Source organism: Apteryx mantelli, chromosome 12 (assembly GCF_036417845.1).
Source record: "Apteryx mantelli isolate bAptMan1 chromosome 12, bAptMan1.hap1, whole genome shotgun sequence".
NCBI lineage: Eukaryota > Metazoa > Chordata > Aves > Apterygiformes > Apterygidae > Apteryx > Apteryx mantelli.
The window spans coordinates 6,958,268-6,976,786 of record NC_089989.1 but is presented as its reverse complement, the minus strand read 5'-3'; the positions used below and the strand labels follow the sequence as shown (position 1 = coordinate 6,976,786).

General features: G+C 43.8%; 1 protein-coding gene across 4 annotated transcripts in view; it reads right to left on the bottom strand.

The window, feature by feature from the left end:
* The window catches only part of PHF2 (PHD finger protein 2), a 105,893-nt gene that overhangs the window by 2,955 nt on the left and 84,419 nt on the right, over nucleotides 1–18,519 (bottom strand). For 2 of the 4 annotated variants that reach the window (XM_067303804.1, XM_067303805.1), the window contains exons 15-21: nucleotides 17,751–17,929; nucleotides 17,458–17,531; nucleotides 15,388–15,545; nucleotides 5,848–6,125; nucleotides 3,203–3,298; nucleotides 2,114–2,223; nucleotides 629–890 (exon numbers count right to left, since the gene is read on the bottom strand). In XM_067303804.1, coding sequence (XP_067159905.1) covers nucleotides 629–890; nucleotides 2,114–2,223; nucleotides 3,203–3,298; nucleotides 5,848–6,125; nucleotides 15,388–15,545; nucleotides 17,458–17,531; nucleotides 17,751–17,929 — 1,157 coding nt within the window. The remainder of the gene's footprint in view (nucleotides 1–628; nucleotides 891–2,113; nucleotides 2,224–3,202; nucleotides 3,299–5,847; nucleotides 6,126–15,387; nucleotides 15,546–17,457; nucleotides 17,532–17,750; nucleotides 17,930–18,519) is intronic. The other 2 variants (XM_067303806.1, XM_067303808.1) reach the window with 2 other exon arrangements.

The window sequence follows — 18,519 nt, the reverse complement described above, 5'->3', positions numbered from 1 at the left end:
AGACTCGAAGACTGCCTCAGCTGTACAATGCTTTCCCTGTAGCAGACAAGCGACCTCTTCCTCTCTCTTGGTTTTGGTTGTGTGGTTGTGTTACTCCCAAGGTTTGACATTCCTCTGCTCCCTTGTGGCAGCTCTCAAGATGGGTTTTCAGATTCACACTGTTCTACACTCACTGGGTAGGATCTCCTCATTTACATGTGTGCATAGGTATTGGTATACAAACACTACACAACCACAACAGTTCCTGACCTCACTCTGGGCAAAACAGCCATGATGGATTCATCTCAAGGCTTCATCAGACAGGCTGGACTGTGACGTGACAACTGCACATCTTCCTTAAGAACAGCACCTATCTGCTCTAGTTACCTCGGGCATACTCGGGAATATTTCCTAGCATAGGATGCCTCACGTCCTGCAACAAGCAGCCCAGCAGCAATATGCATATTTGGGTACAAAGTGCCAGAACAATGAAGGCCATGGGCCAGATCTCTAACAGATTTGATCTGCCAAAACACTTTTACAGACCCATGGCAGACACAACATTTGAGGGCCCTGCAAAGTGCATGGATTACATGACTGAATCACCCTTCCCCACTCCTGTACCATAACCCCAGGCATTTCCTGGTACCTTTGGCGGAGGCGTTGTTCTGTGAGGATGATGAAGGTCGCCTCTGTGTGAGGAAAACACCAGGCGCCATCGGCTGCGATCCCCTGTTAGGCTGGGCGACCCCAAAGGTGCTGGCCCCTGCGGTGTACTCGTGATCTGTGAGGCTGCTGGCATGTGACTCCAGCTTTGGCTCTGGAGAGCTGCCTTCCTGAGCGGGTTTGTTCGCGTTGTTGGTTGACAGCTTCTTTTTGGTATTTTTTTTCTTCTTGCCTTTTTGTTCCTCCTTTAAAATGACAAACATGAAGCTCATATTAATCCCCAGCAGACCTTTAGCTATGGCAAGGGCCAGCAGCGTTGCTTAGGGTCCTGACACAATGAAAAAAGCAACGAAGTTTGCCATGTAAAAATTGCTGAGGGTCTGTTCCGATACCATCTCGCTCACAGCTCTCTTTCTTTGCTGCACGCACACGCTGCCTTTCTTGCATCTATGTATGCACTTTGTGCAGAGCCTCTTTCTTTTTTTACTCTGTGTACACTGCGGTGAGTGGGAGCTGGCCAGGACCAAAATGACCCTGCCTTGGGAGACCAGCATGATTTTTGTATGTACAAACCTTATGATGCTCCACATAAACTGGCACCTCCTATCTTCAGGTATCTTCATGCTCTTTTGCAATAGCATGGAGGATATTAAACATCCCTTTGATGGACACATACATTATCTTTCCACCTATAACTGCACTTTCACATGCACACTGAGAGAAAAATTGATCTGTCACCATCCTGTTTCCCTTGTATACCTTCCACCCACTTCTTGATGAAAACCTGCTATCACACTCTTAGAGCTCTTCTACTCACAGTACCCATCACAAAAGCCCTACACCACCAAAGGCTGCGTCCCCATCAACTCCCCAAGCCGTCTTGCCAACCTTGCTCCAGCAGACCTCGTCACCTTAGCACCTTGCAGAGTGTTACGTTTGTGGGGCCTACTTGCATGAGGCACCTACCATCTATCTGACCCGTTCGGACACTGAAGGATACTTATCAACACCCAGGAGTGCCTCAATATCTTTGCTGAACTGACCCATAGATACTCACAGTTCACCAAAACTCTACAGGAGTAAATCCTTAGGCTTCCTAGCAGCTGATTTTCACAGGCAAAGCAGTCACACCAGTCAGACTGTCACATACATGTCAATATATGGTTCATGCACACTCCTTTCAGGGCGCCCCCTTTTGTTATTCACTTAGACCTTCTAGCCCACAAGAACCCTGTAGATATACTTTCTCTCTCATACTTCTATACACTTTTGATACATTGCCTGCTCTGTGCTGTGGCATTGTCAGATATGCTGCAACACTATTGGACTTTCATCCCATTTATTTCCCTTGAGACTGCTGAGCCTTGCGTAAGGTAAGGACTGGCACTGCACTGCTATTTGGGCATGACTGTTGCTGGGGAATAGGAGGGCTTTAATTTACTGACAGCTACTTCTCAAGCAACCTCACCTGCTGTGACAACTTTGCAGCAGCAGCAGCAAGTCCTGTTTCAATGGAGGCGACTCTTGTGCCCTCTCGCACTGGCCTATCTTGTCGAGGCACCGAGGGGCCGACTCTCGCTACAATGAAAGAAGATGGAGGTGAGACGTGCAGAATGTGCCCACGTGAGCAGCTTAACCACGTACTGGGCAGCACAGCTCTGCCCTCCTGAGCAGGGAGAGCCAGGGATGCAGCAGCCTCTGCTCTTCCTTCCTCAGGATGTGTGCAAAGGCAGGAGGTGCTGACAAACTCCACCCAGTTACAGACTTTTGGGGAGAAACTGCCAATAAAGACATAACACAGTCAAATAACTTCACTGACAAATGTAACCCTGCAGCTACCTGACTTTAACATTCGTTGGCCTGCTTACAAACTGCTTCCACTCCTGAAGCCAAAGCCATGGGAGATTTCTGCCCACACTAAGGATATCAGTGTCTCCCAACATCATTTTCACATGACAGTGTTCACCGTCCCATCCACTGTGGGTGGACATGCAGTGCCACAAGCCAGTGAGATGTGGGGCTTCTTTGTCACACACGCAGCAAGCTGCTGAGACTCCCCTCTGTCACTAGGCGACAGCAAAAGGGGTTCTAGGGACCCCTGGCCTGTCACTGCCTCTGATGAGCCGTGACAAAGACATCCTCCAGACCATCAACTTTGGCTGAAATGGGAGGAGACAGTTTCTATGCTCTCTTCTCATTTCTGTTTATACAGTTCCCATGTAAAAGCAATGGCTACTAAGCTGTTTGGGGTTTCACTATTACATCATTGCTAAGGTGGCCGCCAATCATTCCTTCACCAATAGCATGAAGAAAAACAAACCAATAACCCAACCAGGAATGACTTTCCCCTGCTAACTGATGGAGGAAGGCTGACACTGCTGAGTCTGAGCACTTGAAATCAACTCCCACTGCACTGGAAAAGATTAATCCTTTGCATTATAGAGAGAAATTGCTAGTTGTGGTCTTAGAGATTCCACAGTGCTTGAAAAATGGCTGGTTCCTTAGCGACCTGCATGGCTTAGCCTGAGTCTGGACAGCACAGACTGTATGGACTTACCTGTCGGACTGTACGGGGCATCATCTGAACTCTTCCTTTTCTTTGATCGGGATTTGAATACTGGATTATCTTCATCTGATTCGAGAGAAGGGTAAACTACAGCAAGAAACAAAGACAATAGTTTCAGTGCAAGAAACAGGTCTGCACTGCGCAGAGGCACACTTGCTTTATTCAGGTATGGTGACTACCGGCACCACAGCCAGAATAGTGAGGTCCCCCAGAGGTACTGCTGAACAGCGATGCAGCTCCCACAAACGGAGGACATTCTCTTATTCTCATCCACAGACTGTATTTAGGAGCTGCTGTCATTAGACTGTGACCAACTATTTTTAGGATACACAGTGAAACTACACAGACAGGAACCAACAGTCTTCCTCTTGTCTATGGAGTAGCAGCACAGTGGGAAGAGGCATGGCTAGGGATCTTTATCCCAAGCTAGACTGATACTGAAGACACTTCTGTGCAAATCTCAGGACCCCTTGCATGACAAGATGTCAAAGAAGCACATGCAGGTGTGTAGGTACTCCTGCCACTAGGATGAGGTTAATCCGTTCTTCAAAGGGTCTGGAAGTGAGCCACTCTATGCATTGACAGCCACCTCCTTGAAAAGGCACTGTTCTTTGGACAAGAGAGAATGGACATTAGGGAAGGACAGTGCCATGTCTCAGATCTGTTCTGTAGCTGTGGATTCAGCTTCTGCCGGCTGCAAGCAAACCTTGCTGCAATTTTAATAGGAGCCCCTCTGGCACATGCAGTACTTTTTGCCTAGTGCTAGCACAGCTTGCAAATTAATACTCTGATTACCTGATACACTCCTAAAAATCCTACAGACCTTCCATACACTCCCACCCACAACAACTTGACTAAGATATGTGTGATCTGCCATGAATATCTATCACAGTAGCACTGGTCGTTCTTATGAATCAGCACAGGTATGGCCTTTTCATATTACCTGGCACGGACAACGGTCATAGGAAGGAGACACACAGGAGAGATCACAACACACGTTGGCTCCCACGCTTCCTTTATGCTCTCCTATGTGCCTGTGGGGCTTGCCCATATGCATGGCTGTCTGAACCATATCCTCATTGTGGGGTGATACCAGCAAGTGGCAACTCACATTAGGACAACTCATGGTTGCCTTCATGCACAGGACAGACCAGGACAGCCTCCTTCACCTCCATATTCCTTTGTCCCCTCCCAAGAGCAGGGAACAATCTTCACTGCAAGCCTGCCTCGCGTGAGGAAAGCCCATCAGGTTCACAGAGCTAGGGAAGCTAACTGCTTCATTCAACACCATACCTTCCTGACCCTATGACTCCAGCATAGTTAGGCAGGTAGAGAGAAATGAGGCATAATGCTGTTTATGCAGACCTTGAAAACTGTTCTTGGTTTATGAGTATCCAAGAGATGGACCTGAACCCTTCTACCAAAGGACCCTTTAGAGGCCTCTGGGACAAACACCACCTGACTTGTCTAAATTTTGTCCCAGACTTTTCTGTCAAGTTTGTTCTACATGAGTTTGATTTTCTTGCCTGTTGTTACATTGCTAGGTGATTTTACCATTACTATGGCGTTTGGCCACTGACACTGGTGTCTGCTGATCAGATGTGGCACAAGCAGAGCTGTTGGAAACCAAGCCCACTCAAAATAAAGACTACCCATTCAGTGGCAGCACAGATACGTAACGACCAAAAACGCCCCTCAGTAGAGCAGAGCCCTGTGCACATGTGGCACTTGTCTGTAAACTACACCACTGCAAAATCGTTCATGGAGCTGTCCTTTCTCCAAAGCACTTTCCAGCACTACCGCTGCATGCCAGCACACACAGGGCACCTAGGGTGCTTTCTTCTGCAAAGTGTCACAGCAGCACCATTTTGCCTTGATGTCTGAGAGAGTGAAAACATATGTCACTTTTCCAGACGTAACAGATTATTTCTGATGGCCATGATTGCCAGGAACATTTAACAAACAAATACACTCTGATGCAGCACAAACTACCCACTTTTGCCCCCTTTGGGACTCCAGGCTTTCCAATTCCTATTAATCTTCACATTATTACTTTTTCATTTGTTCATTTTTTATACTCTTCAAAACTGCTTCTGCAGATTATGACGATGGAGCTGATATAACTGGTGCAAACTTGCTTTGCGCACATTTCTGTTTCAGACGCTGGTATTCTCTGCCAAACACCATTGGATCCCTTTTCCAAGTACACATTCAGTTTCTCATCATGTCTGCTATTGTGCAGACAAGGACATTCTTATTATACGTACTGTGACCTGACACATGTTTCTGGAACTGCTTTCTATGCTCCCTGGTGGACTGCTGTGTCATCAGCGGGCTTCCGTGCTTGTTAAGCCCTTCTGATTGTGACATGCCCCAAATACATCCTACCTGGATGGCCATATCTCTACCAGTTCTACAGTCAGTCTACCCATCATACAGTGTTCCCTTAATTTTGTAGTGCAGATCTCTTGCTATTTGCACTCTTCCTTAACAAAATACTCAGTTGATTTCACTGTCAGTGACCACAAAAAAAGTGAAAAAATGTCTCATGAGAAACATGGGGGAGATTCACAAACATGCAAATACGTACATACATACCAGGTTGCACGCACACAGACTGCTTTTTTTGTGCTTACCATAATCAGAATCTTTAAAACAGGCATCTAAGTGGTCCTGATCTTCATCGTAATCTTCAATGTCAACATTGTTTTTCGTGCTTTTCTTTAGTAACCGCTTGCCTGCATTTTTGTTGCTACCGCTGCCTGTTTTTTTGGAGTTTTGCGTGGAGATGGAGTTATTCTTCGCTTGATTCGTACCCCATGATGTCTGGAGGCAGGAATCTGATGACTGGAGATTTGCCATCGATAGCATCCCCTGGATTGCTTCTTGCGTGCTGGGTGAGGCGGGTGGCTGACTGCAGGAAAACATTGAGAAATACAAGAGCTATTAGCAATTCCAGGAAAACACAAACATGTCACAAACAGTTGACTCTTTTCACTGCACAGCATTGCTAGAACAGATTTCCTGATTACTGCCCTTTGAACTGCTGGGCATGCCACATGTGACACTAGTTATTTTAAAGTTAACATCATCATCACACACACAGCACATTATATTTCAGGTTACTGCTTCAGAAGTCAGCAAGCTGTCTGTCACTTGACTGTGCGTGTAACGCACTGCTCTTTGGAGGCTGTGTCACTGGTATATGAGAACAGAGGTCAGGTAACCCTTTCCAAAATCCGCAACAGCATTCTCTGCAATGCAGTTTCTACTACTCATCTATGAAGGTATCTCTCCCACCCCCTTACACAAATCCCTCAAATCCCTCATCTTCCTGTAATGTAGCTACACCTGGTGAAAACTGAATTACTTTGGCCTGAATGATGAGACCTTTGCTTTTGACCAACACATTTCCAAACTCGTTTCAGATTCCTCCATCCTTTCTTTCATATGACCACACATGAAACCAAAGCCTGAAGAGATGCAGGAAATGGTAGCTGGAGGGAACCAGTCACAGGTGACCACAGTGGGCAGGCTCTCACACGCCCCTTGAGAAAGTGATGCAACTAGGGGACCCAGCTCAAGTGCCTGTCCAATAACGCAAGCAGCATGGGAAAGAAACGTGAGAATGAGAAGTCTGTTGGTAGTTGCAGAGCAATGATGTCACCGTGATTACACATATGGGGTGGGATAGCTCACACAGCTGGAGTGCTGTAATGGGTGGGTACGCACTGGAGGAAAGGAGGTTGCACTCTGTGCAAATAAATGGCTTCAGTGCATTGAGCTTTGCCGTGAAACAAACAAGCAAGTCCTGTCAAGAGCTTATGGGCCAGCACTGGAAGTGAATGTTGTGGTGGGCTCCTGTCACACACTGCCAAGCAAGTAGAGGAAGTATTTGAACAACTGAAAGAAACCTCATGATCACAGGCCACAGTTCTCACTGGGGACTTTCACAACCCTGAGATCTGCTGGAAAGGCAACATGGTGGGGCACAAGCAATTCATGAGATTTCTTCCATACATTGGGAGGATTTTCTGATGTGGATGCTGGATGGGCTGATTATAGGGGATGCTTGGCTGGATCTGCTATTCACACATAAGGAAAAACCGATCAGGGATGTGACGGATGATGACAACCTTGGTTGCAGGGACCATGAGATGGTGAAGTTTAAGATCCTGAGGGAGGTGAGGAGGGCAAGTAGCAGAAACACAACCCTGGACTTCAAGAGAGTGAACATCAGCTTGTTCAGGGCACTGATAGGTGGGATCCCATGGGAGGCTGCTCTGAAGGGCAGACAGGCCGGCCCAGGACAACTTGTTGATCATCAAGGGCAACCTGCTGAGAGGATCAGAACAGACGACCCTCATGTGCAGGAAGCTGAGCAAGCATGGCAAAAAGCCAGCTTGCCAGAACAAGGAACTCTTGATGGAGCTCAAAAGCAAAAAAGGAAGCTTATGAGTGGTGAAAGCAGAAACAAATGACGTGAGAGAAAAACAGAGCACCACTTAGGCATGCAGGGCTGTCATTAGGAAAGTCAAAGCTGGAGCTGAAGATGATGTCAAGGGATGTGAAAAGCAACAAGAACGGCTTCATATCAGCAGCAAGAGGAAGACCCAGGACAATATGTGACTGATGCTGAATGGGGCAGGTGACCTCATGACAAAAGACATAGGAAAGACTGAGATACTTGGTATCTTCTCTGCTCTTCCTTTCCTGGCAAGATCTGCTTTGAGGTCTCCTATGTCTCTGTGCCTAATAGCAAAGTCTGGGGAGAAAAATACTACCCAAGGTAGAGGAAAATTGAGCTACGGTCCACTTAAACAAGCTGGACTTGCACAGGTCTATGGGACTGGACAGGATACATCCCAGAGCGCTGAAGGCTGCAACATCACTGCAAAGTCACTCTCTATTGCCTTTGAAAGGTCATGGTGAGCAGATGATGTTCATAAGACTGGAAAAAGCCAAATTTCAAGCCCACCTTCTAGACAGCAAAGAAGGAGAGCAAATACTCCATTTCTAGGGAAATGAAGGACAAGCAGGTGACTGGGAACAGTCAGCATGGATTAACTAAGGACAAACCATGTCCTATCAACATCACTGCCTCCTGTGGTGAGATGACTACCTCAGCAGACAAAGGTAGAGTGGTGGATGTTGTTTATCCTGATTTTATTCAGAGATTCAAAGCAATCTCCCATAGTATCCTTGAAGCCAGACTCATGAGATATGGACTGGATGGGCGGATTACAAGGGGGTGAAAACCTTGCTTAAACAGAGCTTGCCTTTTGGCAACTAGCATTTTGTGTTTGCATCTATTATAGAAAATAATATATTCCTCCAGAGTAGGCTGAGGTCAAAGGATGTGTAAACTCTGACTGGCATGTACACTTAGCGAGGTGGGAAAGCACATTCCCCACAATATAGAAGAATGTTAATCTCTTCACAGAATACCATACATTAATGCTGCAAAAGGCAAAACATACACCATCAAGTATTTCCAATGCTTTGGAGTTTGAGCAAACAGTGAAATGCAAAAAAACTTTGCAGTGATAATGATTTTTTAAAACAGTTATGCAATAGAGACTGCTAACATACAGCATTTCCAAATAAATTAGCAGTACCACATCACTTTCTCTGATTTGATCTTAATTTAATCCACTTTAAACCATCACAGGACTCTGGATAGAGTAATGCACAAGACATAAAGGGAGTTTCTGGGCACTAATTGCGTTTATAAATAATCCTGAAAATGAGTTAGGCTGGTGTTAGCAGCTAGCAACTCAAGGAATAAAAGGACATCAAAATACTTATTTAGTGAAGAGACATTTTAATCCTCTCATTTTCATGCCTTAGCCTTCTCCCTATCAAATGCATATTTTGCACCATCTATAAGAAATTAACATATTTTCTTCCCCTTTTCTTTCCCAATAGTTTTCGCAAACGCTGGACTCTCAAAACAGTGCAAACAGACCATCAAAAACTGACCACTAAATGGGAAAATCGGAGAGGAATTGCCTTAAGCAACACAAGCTTTAACAAATAAATTATGGAATATGATCAAAACCAATGAGTCTGAGAATCAAACCGCAACGTGAACGTGTGGGTAAAACGTCTTAAAGAGACAGAGCTGCACATGGGGCAAAGTGTTTCTCATTAGAGAGCGCGCTTGCGTGTGCTTCCATAAGTATTTGAGCTCTGCCTTCTAAGCTGAAGAAAAGTTCAAGAAGAAACATGAAGCAATTTTTAAGCTCTGGAAGGCCATATCCTCTTTCTGTAGCTCTAGTGATGTTTAAAAAAAAACATTTATGAAAGTAAACTATCTATGAGTTACAATAATGACTTTAAAAGCTTTTAAAATGGGAGCAGGAGCAAAGCAGCTGGCGTGCTTCTGCTCCCATGGTCCTTCCGAAGCAGCTAGCTGACAAGCGCCCTTGAAACACACACCAAGATGGCATTTGGTAATAGCATAGACCCTGCAGCTGCTCTGCCCCTGAGCAAATCCTGGCAGTCTTGCTTTCTTTCCCTCAAGCTAAAAAATAATTTGGTGGAAGAATGGAGAAAAGGACACTTTAATAAACTGATTGATACCAGTCTGTGCCTTTTGCAGTGAGCTCCACTTCAGCATTGTGCATGGTTTTCCTTTTGGGGATCTTATTTTTTCCTTTCACTCTTGAAAAGAAACTGTGGGAAGGATTGGGGTATCATTGCTCTAAGGGACACCTTAGGGGGATTAGTTTACTGCAATATGACTAGCAAGTATCTGGTGATTTTCAGATACTAGAGCTCAGGAACCGAAAGAGGTCCACACTGAAAACTACCAGCTTTATCTGCAACACATAATACAATTTAGTAAACCTCAGCTCAGCTGCTGCATGCTCCACAGGCAAAAGAAATATTCAGATGGCCAAAAGGGCATTAACAAAGCGGCAAGCTTCAGCGACCCAGACCACTGGGTTCTTGAGGACCAGCCCAAGGTCTGCCAGAACTGCAGCTGACCTGGTTCAAAGCCCAATCGACCTTGCACAGGCTCTGAGCATCCTGAGCTCTCAAGCCTGCTAACATGCCCTGCAGCATCATCACCAGCATCTGCCTTTCTGCTGCTGCTCCTGAGAGTTGAAAACAGCAGGGCACTTTCACATTATTAACAGAGAGAAGCACCATAACAGAAGGGAAAATTTGCTGTTAAAACTCACCCGAAGTAAAATCTCCCACAGGGGTGATCAGCCTGCAGCAGGTCCAGTCTGGACAGTGTGATGAGGAACATGGAAGACAACTCATCTTAGTGGTAACCCAAGGAATAACACATTGATTTATGTAGGACAGCTTTGCGCCATACACACAGTGCTGTTTGCAACTATTTGCCTATGCTGGGTTTAAGCCTAGGGGCCTCAGAGCCCCAGAGTAGCCTGCCATGGCTAGCAGCATCTTCATTAGGAAGGAACGTATAGAGCATCTGTTCAGCTTAGGTTTTGGGGCTTTCACATTGCCTACATTACTCCTAGCCTCAACAGAAGCATCCTTTCCCTGACAGCATGTTCCACAGCAGGAGGCAATACGCAAGCAGCTGTGATTGGGGCAAGAATATACACAATTCAGCACTGACAGGCTAAGGTTGCACCTCCTTAGCCGAGGCTGGACCCTGCACTGTCTGGGCACAGGAACTATCCCAAAACCTTGAAGCTAGGAGAGGATATAATGCAGGGAGCCAATGCCTCACTTTTCACAACCAACTCTACTACTGCCAGCTGTCTTGAGGGTTCAGCATTAGTTTGCTTATGAAAGGAAAGAGATGATCTGCCACTAGTGAACCTGTCACCTATTTTTTCACATTTAGAAATCTAATTTATTAATTCTGGCAGAATATAATTCACTGAGGGCTGGCCTCTTCTGCATTCGCCATGCTGCCTACACAGTGGCCAGCAGTTCTGAAGGGCAAAGGCGAGATGAGGATAAACTTGCTAATGGTTCACCTTGCCTCTGTATAACAATCACCCGAGCTCATCCTAAAATTAGGAAAAAAAAATAAGGGCAAAGGAAAGTCACAGGAGCTACTTAACACTTTCTAAATGGAAATAAGAACTAACTTGAAATAAGAACCATCTCACGATGGTTACAGAGAAGACAGAGCCAGATCCTTCTTAGAGATGCACAGCGAAAGGATGAGAAGCAATGGTCACAAGTTGCAGCAGAGGAAATTCCAACTAGACACAAGAAAGAAAAGGTCCATAATGAGGGTGGCCGAACCCTGGAACAACTCACCCATAGAGGCTGTAGAATTGCCATCCCTGGATATATTTAAAACTCAGTTGGGCAATTCAGATGAGGTAGTTGACACAAAAAGCCCTGACCTGCTTCCTCAATTACTACTGGAGCTTAGCAGTTTCGGGACTGGTGTGACATGGCTACAAGTCTCCCACTTCAGGGCTGGCTCTCAGATGCACAGATCAGCATGCAAGCAGAGAACATTCCACATAGACTGACTTGCAGTGCTGCTACATTGAGTATCCAAGACATGCATACCGTATGCATATAAATATGTATGTCCAGCTACTCTTTATCTGCCTTACAAGTAGCAAAACAAGCTAGAGAAAGATGGAAATTGTTAATATACAGCAGGAGAGTCAGGCAGGATCACATCAGCATTATGTTGCGACACAGTATGTTTGCATATCACGTTTCTTCCATTTTTTTTAAAAAAAGCATGTTATGACCATTTAAAAAGCCTAGTATAATTATGAAATGAAACAGTGATTTCATTTATTGGGAGCTTTTTTCAATCAAGCTGCAACACACACTGCCAAAACCTAATTGTTTATACAAGAGCCAAAATTGATATGACACATTCCCACTAAACTACCACACACAGTGTAGTAATTCAGGCAGTTTAGTTATGTGACTGCATTTACAACTTTGATTTCAAAAACCACAGAGTCTACCAATACATTGGATACAAAGCCCAGGCTGAAGGGAGGTAAAATGAAAGGGCTGAATCCTACTCTATTACTGAATGGCAGTTTTAACCCATTGCAGGCAGCGAAAGACACCACCCAGGCTAGAAAGAGAATCTTTGAGAACTGTTTCTTTAACCTGTCTGTCTTTTCAGCTTACCTCTGTATTTCTGCACATCACAAGCAGCCAGCCAACCACATTTTACATCAAATGCTTAGTAATGTAAACATGGCTGAAGCAGATTTCTTTAATTCTTAAAATGGTTGACAGATTTTCTTCTTTTGTACTGTACTTCACATAGGGGAGTTGTATTAGACTGACAACTTTATTTGCACAGTTAGATACATCTAGCTACCTGCCAAAATGTCTAACCACCTGCTGAAATGTAAGTGTAAATTTGACATAAACGCTGGTTCCCTTATGCACCATTATGTGGAATGGAAAAGGAATTCACAGGAGCAGTCAAATAGATAACAAATGCCAATGCAGTATTTCAGTGGTTTTTGAAGGGCAGAGGCAGAGATAGGGCCAGATTTCAAGAGATCAGGAAAATCTAGAATCACAGCCCTATTTGGGCCCAGACACTGAAAAATACTACATTTCCTGGGAGCTGCAGACACTGGTACCTCTCCCCATACCCTCTGCAATACAGAGGTGGAGGCTGTTTTGAAGAACCACTTGCTAGAGGGAATGCAGTAATGGAGGAAAAATAGCACTAAACCAAGATTAGCACTAAACCAATTCCATAGAAATACCAGTCTTGTCAGGATAAGCCTTCTAAGGACACATAGTTACTATGTTACTTGATTTTAAAATCATTGGCATTTTTTCACCTGCAGTCCTGCTGCGTGATATGCCACTGAGACGAGTACAATGAGAGCGCATTAGGAATGGACAGAAAACTCTTACAAGAGACTTTGCATGTACAACTCCATTCAACACAGAGATGAGGTTCCCCATTGCTGTGCTGCAAAAAGTGATAAACTCTAAATGTTGATGTGCAAAGGCAAGCCTGTCTTTCACAGAGCTGCTTGGTACTTCACAGCTGATGTACCCTGCATTAACACAGTCTTTATGATCTTCTTTAATCTCCTGCAACTATCTAAATCATGAAAGACACAATTGCCAAATAAAGTGAGGAGGGTTGAAACATCTGGTTCCACAACACTCCCTCCTTTAGATTTCTCTGTAGCTCTGTCACTACAATGCAGCCTTGAACAAATTCCATCTTCTCTCGCAATATAAAAAACCCTCCCTCTCTCTCTCTCTCTCTTCCCTTCTTTTTTTTTAAACTCTCTGTTACAATTTGCTTCTATGGTTTCCCTTGGTAACTTATTCCATATGTTCCCTTTTGACCACGCGGCGTATCTTTTGGAATTCTCAGTTACGGCTTTTAACTTCCAGTCTTTCCCAGGTTTAGATAACATCTTCCTCTCTAACTCTCCAAAGGGAACTGCTCATTCCACTTTAACAGGTCCTTTCAAATTTGCAAGCTGCACTTTTCCTGGGTCACGCATACCACAACACTTAGCTAGAGCATAGTATGGGTGAAAAGGACGGCACTAATCTCCATTTGTTCAGTTTGTTCTCAACTCCTAGATCCACTCTCATAGTCATTTCTATTCCCTGCACAGGTTCTGTGCCTTGGTGTAACAAGGGCAGGACTAGAGAAAGGAGAGAGGAAAAAGATGCTGATGTGGCATCTCAGCAACTGCTGAATACAAGATTTGGCTTTGCCACTCAAAGCAGATTGGTTTTGCTGCTTTGCATGTATAAAATGGTGTGAGACACCGCTTGCTTCCATGCAACATCTGCTATATGAACCAAGAGTAGGATAAATGCTGCTTCAAGCAGCCAACCTGGAGAATCAACATGCCCTGCCTGCTTGGTGAAGATGGTTTCCAAACGGAGGCAGAGTGGAGATGGAACTGGACTATTTAAGTGCCTAACGAGAACAGCCTCTGCTGTGTTTCAGAGCATTCCCCACATCACCACCCAGCTCAACTCCTTCATTTGCACAACAGGCATGTTTAGAGGCTAGAAACAGGGCCCTTTCAATGTCAACAATTTATTCGCAGCACAAGTATCAAGCCTGTGGTCCTCTGTGAAGCAGTGGAGACTCCTTATGTGAATTCCTCTGGTTTTCTACAGATGGGGGACAAATCACCCACTTAAAAGCATAGCAGCAAAGATGTACTTAGTCAGTAGACTGCTTGGGAGCACAGGGCATGGGATATAACAGTTCACATCTGCTGTGCCATTCTGTGCATATTAGTCATAAATTCAGTTGGTGTTCCCAAAAATTCTTCCCTGGGCTTTGTTCCCAAGATCTGAGCTAAGCAAGACATTCCCATATGTGAAGAGTCCCACTAGCTTCTTTTGAGTGACACACATACTTCTATGACTAATTCCACTATCAGTAGTTGAAGATCAAACTTGGCCTGTAAAGAATGGAGGCAATGAACCCATACATTTGTTTTGAGATGGGACCAAACAAAGTCCTTGTTCCAGACTGAATTGCATCATTTGAGTCTGGGAAACAAATTTTGCAATTAAAGTATTTCTTTTCACTGCTCATTGCTCCCAGCTGTTTTGATTAATAAATGATCTAGTGTTGTACCTTATTAACCAGATTCCAGAGCATCCAGCGTCATTTCAGTGCCCATCTGCAGTAGTCCCATATGAAACACAACCATGCCCCAGGCAAGTGTTTCCATTTTAGGTATGGAAGTACCCGTAAGAGAGGTTGCTTTTTTCAAGCCATGTGTTTTGGTGGGGGAAAGAATGATGAACACGGATGTGAGGTAGGGTTGATGGTTTCCTATTTTCTTCTTTCAAACAGTCAATAATCGGGCAACTATGTGGCACCTTACAATGCCTTATGGAAGGAATACTAGTCATTTAACGCATACGTTATTCATGCCCTCAAGCTGCATTCACTGAGCTATCTCTTCATTTTGAATGATTTATCTATTATAGTATTATTGCTAAAATGGATGTTCAGCATTTACAGATGGGAAATTTATTTATTAAATTATACCACCACCACCTTTCCCTCCAGATCACAGGACAAAGGAAGAATCTGCTCACTGGAGAAAGAGCAGTTACTAAGCTGCAAAATTCATTCTGTCTCTCACTCACACATGCTCACATGCATCCTGCCTCCCTTTACCCATAAAAGAGCAATTGTTCTTTAAAGGTAGGAGGAAAAAACATTCCTTTGTGCATACCTGTTGGTGTTATACTCTAAACCACCAACTTCCTTGCTTGCCTGCAAAAGATCTAGAATTCCTGCTGAACTTCCACTCTCTTTCTTTACTTTGGAATTACGCCCCGGCTTTGCCTCTGTGTCAATGTGAAGTAAATCTTCATCGGATGAATCATCACTCTGCAAAAGCAAGGAAAAGGGTCAAAAAAGGAAAACTGACTAAGTTAGCCAGAACAACACAATAGTTTTTGCAGCCTACTGTTCTCCCATAGATACAGGGCTGGCCTCTCTAATTTGCTCTGGTTAAAAAAAAAGAAAGGGGGAAAAAAAAGAAAGAAAGAAAAAAAGACAATCAGGTACACAGTGGAAATCAGTTTCCTTGCAGTCTGTAGGCATAGCAGGTTTTCCTGTCCCCCTCCAACCAAGAAGAAGCAGCTTTAAGATCTGATTCTCTGCACAGGATCCCTCCCCAGCCACTCCTCCTGCTCTTGAGATCATGACGCTGTAAGCAAAATAAGTGAACGTGCGGCCATATGTCTGTCAGCACAGGTCTGCATCTTGCTAGAGTCTTAACTTAGCCAACTTGGACACAGATCCACTTCACCACTCCTGCTGCAAGAGGACAGGAACATCTGACAGAGGAATTGGATAGACACATATAAACAGAAACATGTGAAAATACTGAAGCTAGCTTCGTCCAACTATCTTCCTGGAGCTGGTATCTTTATGAGACTACCTTATGTAGTCTAAAGTATAGTGGAACAATTTTCTTCCCCATTCCTGCCCTGCTTTTAGGCTTATAAAGTCCTAGCCATTATTGCTTAGACTGCCAATTACTGCTCAGTGCAGGAACTGGTCCCCTTCCTTAAACTTCTGTTCAAAGGGGTATCAGTATGTTTTGTACTGCTCTCGGTGCACTGTTCTCCAGACTTTAACTACTGACTGAGGCAAGCAGCTCTGCACGTGCTCCTGAATATCCCTGAGCCAAACCAGGATGACACAGATTCCTTAGCTCTTAGGGCCAAACATTTTAGGCACCTGCAGTTCTGTGTTAACAATCTATTTTGCTTTTTATGAGCAACTCAGATACTATAACATGGATTTATATTAACCACAGCTGGGCAACACATTTTAGCATGTTGTTTAATTTCCAGCACTAAGCTTCAATGCTAATGCAAATAAGAGCTAAGAGCAAAATTAAGCCTGTGTTTTTAAGCTTCTTAGAGGTAAGCTATCAACAGGCACAGTAACACTGCAAAGGCTCTTCCAGTATTTTAAGTAAGGGACATGTATAAGTATCATGCTGAACCAAGGGCATTCTAGATGTGAGCCCATAATAGGTGGAAGAGGACTCTGCTAAATGCTAGCAGATAAAGCCTTTAATTGCTACATTAACAGGTATTAAGGGCTTCCAGTAACATGAAACACCAAATAATGTGACTCCAGTTTTTATTAGCATTGCTCTGAGTTTCATCTGTCAGCCATGAAAATGTAAATTTTTAATGATCAGCGTTGAAGGCAGTGTTGAAGGAAAGGTGGGGGACAGACACCTATTGGGATCATGGCCTGGGAGAGACCCCTGTGCCTGTCAGCAATGTAACGTCAAGGCAGGCACGACAGAAATCTCCTTCTGACCTTTCCCATCCATTCTTATAGTTTGCTCCTGTTCTTGTGTTGTTGTACAACTGTCATGGTCCCTGCGCATACTTCCCACCAGACTTGATCATGTACAAGCAGTTCAAGCCACAGTACAAAATTATGCTTAGCTGTTGCAGTATTTGAATGCTATCTGTTCTGGGCAGGTTGCGACTGCAGAATGAAGGAGAGGATGTGACAACAGCCTGTACAAAGTCTTGGCTACTGGCATTTACAGTACTGCACTGTCACCTTATCTGGACAGGATAAAGACACTTCTAGTTTGTGAATGAAATTCACTGGTGACTACACCGGGGCATACTGCACACCTACCATTAAGCAAGGCTTAGCAGATCTGGGACAGCATTTGCCAGGCACTTTTCAGATAAGGCCCCACATATTATTAGAGACTTACAATGGGTACTTGCTTATGATAGGTAAAAAAAAATAACCATACCTTATATGATACCGACTCCACCTTTGGCTTCTTAACAGGAGTGTGCTGCAGAGTGTCTTTTTTATCTGATAAAACTGGAAAAAAAAATTAAAGTAATGGAAGGACTCCCCTTTCTCTTCAAAAAACAGTGCTCTTAAGCTGCAACTTTGGAAGCAACTTAAATACACTTATATTTGTCTGACAAGTAAAACACAGTTTTCTTTAGTGTGTGTTACATAATACGAAAACTAGTTTTGGACAACCAATACATGACTTAGTTGTACAGATACAGACAAAATAGGAAATATTCTTACAGGGCAGTTCTCTTTTTGTAGTGTTTTTCTTTCTTCTGATTGGAAACTCATCAATTTTTAGTTCGCCATCATCTGACACATATTCATACTCATCTCGTACAGGTTTTGCTTTATCTTCTTTAAAATTCTGCAGGGATCCAAACACACTAGTATTCAGCTGGGTTTTGACTCCCTTGGAACTGAAAAAAAAAAGTTACAAATTAGAAACAACAGCCTTTCTCAGTGGAAAACATTTTGAGAATAGACAGAAAGACACTGCGGATCTTTCTTTACACAGAAATCTCAGTCAACTCGAACGCTTTCAGAAATGTCACAGCAATTCAAATCATTTTATAAACACACTTCTGTACCTACCATTTATACCTCAAAATATGAAGCAGACTAGAGTAGCTCTACTGGCTTAAAATAAGCACTATCTTATTTAAAGCTGTCTCAAAGTATAACATGATATATGTAATGCACACACAACATGGAATTCTGGCATGCAGGGGTTATTTAACAGTTTATTTAAAATGTTCCCTGAATAATAGCTGCACAAAAAAAAAAAAAATAAATATAAAATGGGAAAATTCAAACTAATAAGAACCCAAATTGCTAAAAATTAGATGCAGCCTGTATATTGAAGGCATTATTCTCAAGCAAACTCCTAGCCTCAAAGACAAATCTTTGCTGTTAGGGCCAGAAAAGCTGGATTCTAGGTAAATCAAGTTCTAGAGGCAAGAACTTTCTGGATAAGCACTTTTTTTTTTTACTTTGACCAGAAAGGCAG